General features: G+C 35.3%; 1 protein-coding gene across 3 annotated transcripts; it reads right to left on the reverse strand.

Moving 5' to 3' along the window:
* Nucleotides 1-267: 267 nt before the first annotated feature.
* On the reverse strand, nt 268-8,728 carry LOC100854228 (probable serine protease EDA2). 3 transcript variants are annotated; one of them, XM_003631850.4, is made up of 13 exons: nt 8,329-8,587; nt 7,745-7,870; nt 6,574-6,729; nt 5,355-5,537; nt 5,052-5,168; nt 3,996-4,049; nt 3,841-3,912; nt 3,280-3,485; nt 3,014-3,108; nt 1,808-1,882; nt 1,244-1,327; nt 461-559; nt 268-364 (listed from the first exon to the last, which is right to left on the reverse strand). In XM_003631850.4, exons 1-13 carry the CDS (start codon nt 8,485-8,487, stop codon nt 357-359), a joined length of 1,434 nt encoding a protein of 477 aa, XP_003631898.1. In that variant the 5' UTR covers nt 8,488-8,587; the 3' UTR covers nt 268-356. The 3 variants fall into 3 exon arrangements, with proteins under 3 accessions (XP_003631898.1, XP_010649071.1, XP_059592424.1); XM_010650769.3 differs by having other exon boundaries at nt 268-559; nt 8,329-8,728; XM_059736441.1 differs by having other exon boundaries at nt 268-1,327.
* Nucleotides 8,729-8,981: the final 253 nt, after the last annotated feature.

Here is an 8,981-nt window from a genome sequence, read left to right on the forward strand (position 1 = left end):
AACAGTCCATGCATATGACTTGATTTGTCTTTTCATGATGGATGAGTATTTGAATACTTGAAAGCATTCCTCTCTAAGTTTACCAGTCTTTCAAAGTTCTCTCTCAAGTGCCTCTGCTATCATTCATAATTCAATGATAAATTACAAATAGTGTCTGAACATATAGACTATCTCCAAATAAGTGAAATAACACAGCACTTGGAACTGTTTTCTGTCATGTAATAGGATTACAACCATGATGGGATAATGGGAAGTATAAACAAGATATTGATAAATAATAGATATTATTTTCTGTTCATACTGGTCTTACATACATAAGAAGATTGATACGGCACTCATCTTTCATAAGTGAGCAATTACACATCTGTTGAGAAGGTAATACAGGAGATCAAGGTTAGTCAAAGAAAAAGCTGTCACATACATGTACCTCTGCCATAAATCTATCACATATAACTCCTACCTGTGGCCTGGCACTGGGACAGCCACAGGTCTATGTGTTCTATGATCTGTTGCCTAACTTTGTGAACTGCATCAGGAGAGCTACAGTTCTTGGCATCACCTGAAACCAAAAGGCAAGAAGATGTAAGTCCAATCATTCATAGAATGGGACTGAGGAGCAATGAGACGGCTATCTTTGCATAATTTGTCAGAATGCCACACAAAGCAGCAGTTCAATAAAATTTTATGGTTGAATAGAAGCAGAAGTGGTCCCAGTTCGTATGGGCCCTGTTTTGAGAATAAGTGGCTTCCAATAGCTGCTAGAGTTAAATATTTGATGCACAAATTGATAATTCTGAATAAAACTGCCCTTGTGCATAATAGGGAAAACTAAAGTGGTTTGAATCTCACAGGAACTCAAAGTAATGTGTCATGCTGCAATTCATCAGTGGAAGGACTGCCAAATATAACAATAATTCAAAAGTACATGTGCCTGGAATCGCAAGCTAGAACCCAATATGGCGTTATCTAGAAGTCATTATTACTGAATAGAGTTCGTGATATACTAGTGATAAGAGATTTTTTTTGCATGGATCTCTTTGTGAAAGGGTGAATGAGAAACATAATTAATTTTGAACCACTAACAAAAAGAGAGGATAGAATAAATAGTTAGGGAGTCAAGTGGACTTTTTGTTGAAACTCAACCTTATGTTACTTGTATACCATGTTTTTGAGGCATACAAGGTTTTCATTTGAAACCTCAGAGAGTATTCGCAACATAAAAAGCTGAAACCAGTTAACATACCTTCAGGGCTTAAAGGAGATTGGGGACATCCTCGCAGATCAGTTCCATGGCCACAATTATGACAAGAAATAAGGAAGGAAGGCACTGAAAATATTCAAAAGAAGGTTTCAGTGAAATAATGAAATATGATAATACATATTTGTGAAAACTAATACTTTAAATGGTGGTTCAATACACTGATGAAAATGAGTGATTGATGTAAGAATATAAATATGGAACCAGAAACTAGATTTGTTAAGCAGAAACCACACAAAGATTTCTTCTGAAAAAGCAAAGCAGCAAAGTGCTCGTATGTAACAGTTCAATGCAGTAGATCAGGTTGCATAGCTAGATTAACCTACAATGAAAGGTCTAGATCAATCACCACTCAGAACTATTAGATGTCATCTATCAAAAGATAGCCTATCAACTGAAAATTCCAAATCATTACAAGGTGGACTACATATTTGTTCCAGAACATAGACTCAGTTGACAAGGTACTCTACAGTGCTGTGCATTATAGTGAATTAAATATAAACTGAAAAAATAATAATAAAATTTCTAATTTAAGTTACTAGAACTCACTGTCCGGGGTTGAGGTCAGTTTGGATGCATGTCGCCAGGGGTCCTGGGAGCCATTCGTAAAAATTATTTTTGAACCTGGCAATTTACATTTCCAAAAGAATACATGAGATGTAGCCAAATATATCCTGGCAATTATATTATAATAATAATAAAGTGGACCTCAACAGCATTATTACTAAATAATACTAATATAATCTATCTGACTCTCAATAACCCTCCATATGACTAACTTCATTGCATACGGTCTGGCATACAATCTCCAGAAAAAAAAATTGTCAGATGCAATCTAACATAGCTGAATAGGAAAGGAAGAGAAGCAGGGGAGGGAAATAGAAGATGCACCCTCGAAAAGAATGGAAAATTAGATTGAAACAACTGTCAACTTTGATGGGAAAACGTGTTATGTAATACAATTGTGTCAGACACCTTAGGGAGACCTCAAATTCACTTGTTGTCATAAGAATAAAGATTTTGGAAGCGGGTTTCACTAAAATTTTCATAAGGATCAAGTCTTAGAAGTGGGAACCATGACTGGTCCCAGCTAAGAAAGTTCAGAACATATTCATCTTCCATGATGGTAAAATAGAACATAAAAATGCTTAAGCAACTAATGCAACTTGACATGCCCATAAGATTTGTTTGGTGAGACTAAAAGAAAAATAAATACTCACCTCTCAATCCAACTCAGTACATTATATTTCATGATCGTTAACTAAACTTATCACATGTCATACAAATAGGTCGATTTTAATTGGTAATCCTTTAGAATAAGAATGTAACTACAATTTGCAAGTTGCCTTGGCTGAATTTGTCATGCTTTCTGTGTGCAAACACTCAAGAGAAGAACAGTAATTGTCCTTTCCAAATATGAAATTAAATAACTGGTCCTCTTAGGGAAACAATAGTGGGCTTCTTCCCAAACCTGCATTCATGTGCTTTGAGTTCTACATATTGTTTTATTATTTTCACCTAGATTGGTATCTTACTAAAATATAACAGGGCATTCACAAGGAAAGCTTGCAGAGTGAATAATGCATCAGAGACTATATTGCATGAAGTTGAAAGAATAAAACAAAAATGAAGGAACTCTATGATTAAGAGACAAATATGGGCTAGAATGCTAAAGCATAAAGTACGGGGCAAATAAAGAAAAGAAAAAAAGAAAAAACTAGACAACTGTAAAAGTAAATAAGTCAATGTTTGAACCAGCAATTTTTGTGCCTCCATAGTATATATTTGTTGCATCAACATCAGGATAGATGCCATTGCCAAAGACATTCTTGCATAGGTCTAAATGGTACCTGCCACATATGAGCAACCAATTTGTATAATCATACATGTACAAAAGAGTAAAGTAAGCAAAACCAAATACTTATAACTCACAAATAATCATGCCATAGCATTTTAATAATATAAAAAAGAAGTTGGGTAAGTAGAAACTGTGAAACACGTAAAGAGGTGCGAAGACGCACTTTGTATTAATCTCTGAAGAGCGCATGCTATCATCTGAGGGTGCCACCTGGAAGAATGCAACTTCAGTGCAAACTTGGAACCACCACAACCGATCAGATGTATCCCCAGCGGAATTAGTTCTTTTCAAATGCTGCTGATTATAAGTTTCAATGCTGACACCAAAGGTTCCAAGATAATACTCTTTTACATATGTGGCATACGCATTCTGCATAAAACATTTTTGCTAAGCATCACAAAAAGGACACCTTCTAGAGCAAAATGCAAGAGGTCTTCAATATAAAGCATTAGCAAGAAGTTGTATATCAGCATTGCTCACGTTTCTATACAAGTACCAGGATTCAGGTACCAGGACAAGCTGGTTTCCCAATTTACACATAAGACTGGAAATTATAGCAAAATCCAAGAAATGCATAGCCAAAATAAATGTTGAAATTGTAACTAGCAATTAGAACTAGCATAGGCATTTTGACATTATTTGTGTAATGAGTATGCTTTATATGACCTTTTTAAGAATAATCTAGCCAAAGGAATCAAATGGATGATAAGAAAAAGGAGCATACCTCCAGATCCTCTCCATCCTTTTTCGCTTGAACAAGAGGGGAGCATAGCATATCTGGATTACCATATTGAAACTGCAAGGTTTGTAAACAGAATGATCACTAATTTGAAATAATTATACATTAAGCAATACAAATGAAATAGCAACTGCGCCTACTGCTGTAACTGCAGCATCTGCCAGAAGATACAGGAAATCAGCATCAATCTTGAGCTGCAAAAGCAAATAAAAGGTCCACATTTAACTAAGGTGTAAAAGAAATCCTCACATAAGTATAATAATTACAATTAAGCAATGATCAAATAATTAAGTGTTTATTATTTGTTCAATGTAACTTTAAGGAGACACTTGCTTTTTTGTCAACAGGTGTCATTAGATTTTATTATATGGCTTTGAGAACATAGCAAGGAAGGAAGTGACTTTTTGCAATTTGGAGAAAATAAGTGTAGTCCAATGAAGATCTTGTATTTATTTTTAATGTGAAAGGAGGTCATTAAATATGGCATAGCAAATGTCGTGCAAATGCAGTTATCGTACACCTGTCAGAAGATTCATTGTAACAAATTAATAGTTACTTAAAATTCTCTAGTAATTGCTTATGGTCCTCCAAAAGTTTTTTCAAGTGTGCATATTAACTGCATGCTTGTTAAACAAATATAACTACAGTTCTCTGTTACCAGCATGAAATGGAGGCTCCTGAATAATGTTGCATATGTTAAGAAAGTGTGAAGACAGGGTCTAAGGGGTTAGAGGATTATTTGATTGTTCCTTTCTATAGGAGCATTGATCTGCATTGATCTCCAGTTATTTTACTAATGCTATTTTTTCATGTTCGGCGGAGGTCTGGAGAGCTTCTTTTAGCAGAAGGCAATTAAAGGGACAAAACTACATACCTCAAAAGCTTGATGTGCTGCAACTCATTAAGTTCTTTGGTTCTGTATGTGTGGTTCTTACTTCTTTCTAGTGCTTCTCTAACTTTTTGGTTGTTGAATGGGTATATAAGGGGCCAAAGACACATATTTGAAAAGCTTGATGTACTGCAACCCCATTATATTCTTTGGCTCTGTTTGTATAGTTCTTACTTCTTTCTAGTGCTTCCCTAGTCTTTTAGTTGTTAAATGGTATATATTTACTTGTGTGCATAAGCCTTATATTTTCCTCTACTTGTAAAATATCCTTTTATCAATTAAACGAAATACTAAAAGGGATTCATACACTAGCAGCACCAAACAATGACTTCACAGCATTTCCATCAACTGCAAGCCTCTGTTCAACAAGTCCATTAACTTCTTGTAATACAGCTTTACATTCAGCACCAGCTGACTCTCCAATCTGCACTAAAAAAACTAAATTGATAGGACTTCTCAAATAGCACATAAAAGAAACACCTGTAAGATGAGTAAAAGCAACACATAACTGAGAGGCAATAAAAGTTTGCTAGCATGAACGTTCAACTCCAAATTGACAGGATATATCGTTTTAATCAGCATACATGAAAAATAATATGATTATCTTCACCTGACGGTCAAATTCAGTAAAGTTGTAAATAGCAAGGACAACTGCAGAACTGGCAAGACTTCCACATGTTAAATGTGGGAACTTTAGACGAAACCATGCACTAAGAGCACCAGCATACGAAACACCAAAAACAAACCATGGATTTTCAACATTTGATCGATTGACTTTTACGTTCAAGGATTCCTGCAAGACAATATGTTATTTAAAGGAAAGGATAAATTAAGATCCCACTAATAGAAAAATCAAAGCAGAGAACTCAGAGACAGAAGTTTAATAACATGGTCGACTTCATACCCTAAAGCAACTATAAAAATTAAAAGAACAATAATGTAGTGACAATATATCAAGGCATACAATGAGAAATTGAAAAACAAATCAACCAGGTTTACCATTAGCTTACATATAGTTTGTATCTTTGCTTGTACATGCATATGCATCTAGAAATGCATACACACATATAAGAAATACACTACATTTCCTTACAATATGATGACATGGATCTGAGCATACTTAATCACTCTTCTTTGGGAATATTGGGATCTTTCTAGCAAGGCCAAAGCACCAAAATCAGTACTCTTTTAACACCTATTGGGACCACTTCTATGGTCTTCCCACTCATTTCAAATATTTAAGCTCTCTGCTACAATATCCACATCTTTATTACTGCTCTCTGGTGACAATGTCACCTCTTAGTTGGAAAATATTATATACCATGAAGTACAACTAGTAGTATTTTGTGGTTGGTGTCACAAAGAACTCTTTCATTTGTATGCTTATAATGCTAGTACCCATGTGTCATATAATTAGAGCAGGTCTCCACTTCATTCACTTAACTAAATACATCTCTCTCTCTCCCTCCCTCCCTCCCTCTATCTTTGTCTATCTCTATCTATTTATTTATCTCTCTTCTTTATTGTTTATGTTATAAAATATCAAACCGGGAACTCCCTTTATCCCCATCCAAATCCTTGTTACTCGAGCTATGCCCCAAAATCAGGCATAATTGATATCACTTACCTGTCAATCTTAACCAACTGCTCACCTTGATCCATGATCTTATGCACATTGTATATTTTAATCTGGTCAAATTTATCCAGTGCAATGCTTCACAAGTCTTATGATGAGATTGGGAATAAGAACAACATTTTTATTAAGCAAGAGCAGAGTCAGCTCATCTTCTGTATTGAACAGCATATATGGTAATTAGCAAAAAACTTGCCTGATAATATTGACGGAAAACGGCCAAATCAAAAAGTGCCTGCTTAGATGAAAGATATTTCAGATTTTCTGTTCTCAGAGACCGAAAGGGGGAACTCTTTCCATAGTAGCGATGCTCAAGAGAAACCACAGCTGCTCCAAATTTCTTTGCCAAAACCTGTCCAACATTACAAGGTTCAGAATTTTTTCAGCAAGTTTGTTATACAAGTAAAACTCCTCCTTGCTCCTACAATCTGAGGATGGATTTTAGTTTTGAGCCCTTCATAATTACCTAACTTACTCTACTAGTGTAGCATCTATTGACTGTCATGAATTAGATTAAATGTGCCAATAGGAAATCCAAATAAAAATTGTGTAAAGGACGGAAGACATTATGTGTCATGATTCTTGATAGGATCTGAGTTCTTGGTCATTCAATATTTGATGGGTGATTTGATCTGACAGAACAAAAATAGGGAAAAAAGGAAAAAATTTGTCATCACTCTTTGGTGACCCCACCAAAAAGAGTTTGAGGTATATCCAGATTGTTTCATAGAAAGAGAGACAGTAAACTCAGATAGAATGGGAGACAAAGGCACGTGATAAATAGTGAAAATCTTTATGCTAAAATTACAAGGTGATTTCTATGCCACACTTGCTGATACACACTCATGTTACCAGTTTGAACATCCTAAGAAAGTGTCCAACTCTACCCGCTGAAAGCAATAAGCAAAAGAAGTGCATTATGCCATTGCATTCTGGAATTTATAATACATGGGGGAACTTACTATACATATTTGACATTGTACATTCACAATCAGAGACTTATTAGATAGGCCCCCTTTCTAGAAATTGTGAGTTTTCGTGTCTAACACCCCACACCACGATCATACCACATGCAACCCTCATGTCCAAGTCAACAGGTTATAGGTCCCGACTCCCAGAGTCACAGAAATTGAAAATATTCATTCAAACTGCATCTATAGACCACCCAAAGCATCTTCAAATTATCATGTGTAGTTTGTGCTCATGGCAACATATCGTCAACTATTGCATGGGACACATTAGTGAGAAATAAGCAATATCTTCACAAAGTATCAACAAACAGACCTCCCTAAGGCTTCAAGGCCGCATCAAATTTTGCTTCTAAAAAAAATGAAAAAAGAAAAAGGTCGAGAACTCTTATTGCTTACACTGATATAATCATTGGGTATCCCATCGCATGAAGCTTCTCCACATATCTTTAAAAAAATCGGTCCATCAGGAAGTCGAAAGTAGTCAGTGAATTCATAGTACCGTTGCGGAAACTTACTGTGATCCTGCAACCAAAAAGAAGAGCACAAGGGCATCTCAAATTTGATGAAAGTGCGCTTAAAAGCATAACCAAAAAAAAAAAAAAATTCAGAAAGAACAGTAGCTCCAATTAAAAGATGCCATTTTTTTTTTCTAAATATAACATCGATCCAGATAGCCTAAATGAACCAAAAAAAAAAAAGGTAAAAGCTTCTGTTGAGGACTTTCCCTTCTGCGGTCCCATAACCTAAAATTTCAGCCACAAAGAGTCATCCATCCTTTGTCGCGTATGCAATAAAGAGTAATCATATACAAACCAGTTCAACCATTGTGTTTGGTTCAAGCACAACAGCACAAGGTTAAACATAACACAAATGGATTCATCGTGTATATACGGCCCAATTTCATTTCAATTCATATGGAACCAAAACAGAGTAATTAGAGTAGCCCTAAAAAGGTACATAAGCAAGAGAGAAATACATACCAAAGGGGAGAAGTGATCGACAGTCTGATTGAACCAGAGTTCGTCGGTGGTCAAGAAATTGCTGCTATGAGAATTGCGCTGAAGCAATCGAGAAGTTATAGCGCCATTGGAGGCCAAGCACAGCAACGAAAACGTTGTCAAAATGAGGACCAGCCTCATGTCTCTCAGTTCTCTGATTGTTCGATTCAACACAAGTCGAAGCTTCCTCGAGCCTTGTCTTCGCAGTTACCCAGCCTCCAAACATCCTCAGCGCCTGTATTTATTGGTTTTAGTAATCAAAACTACCTACGTGGCGAGTCTACAATAGTGGATCATTTTGACACGACTAAATTACCAATTTACCCCGGTGGAAGTTTGAGCAACAGCTCTTCTCGGTGAAAAGTGAAAACACAAAGCCTATGGAGTGGTTTGAAACTGTTTTTGGGAAAAAAATTCTATTATTGGGAATAAAAAGGATGAAAAACAAGTTTATTGACCAAAACTTATTTTCTATTTTCTATTTTCAAGAATAAAAAATATAATATTTAAAAAAAATATTTTTTAGTTATTTTTCATTGTTTTCACTTATTTTTTTTTAGGGATGTTTTAAGAAATAATTAGAAAAATATATAGAATATGTAGAATGATTAAAAATAAAACATTCCATATAAAAT

The sequence above is a fragment of the Vitis vinifera genome, chromosome 4 (assembly GCF_030704535.1).
Source record: "Vitis vinifera cultivar Pinot Noir 40024 chromosome 4, ASM3070453v1".
Classification (NCBI taxonomy): domain Eukaryota; kingdom Viridiplantae; phylum Streptophyta; class Magnoliopsida; order Vitales; family Vitaceae; genus Vitis; species Vitis vinifera.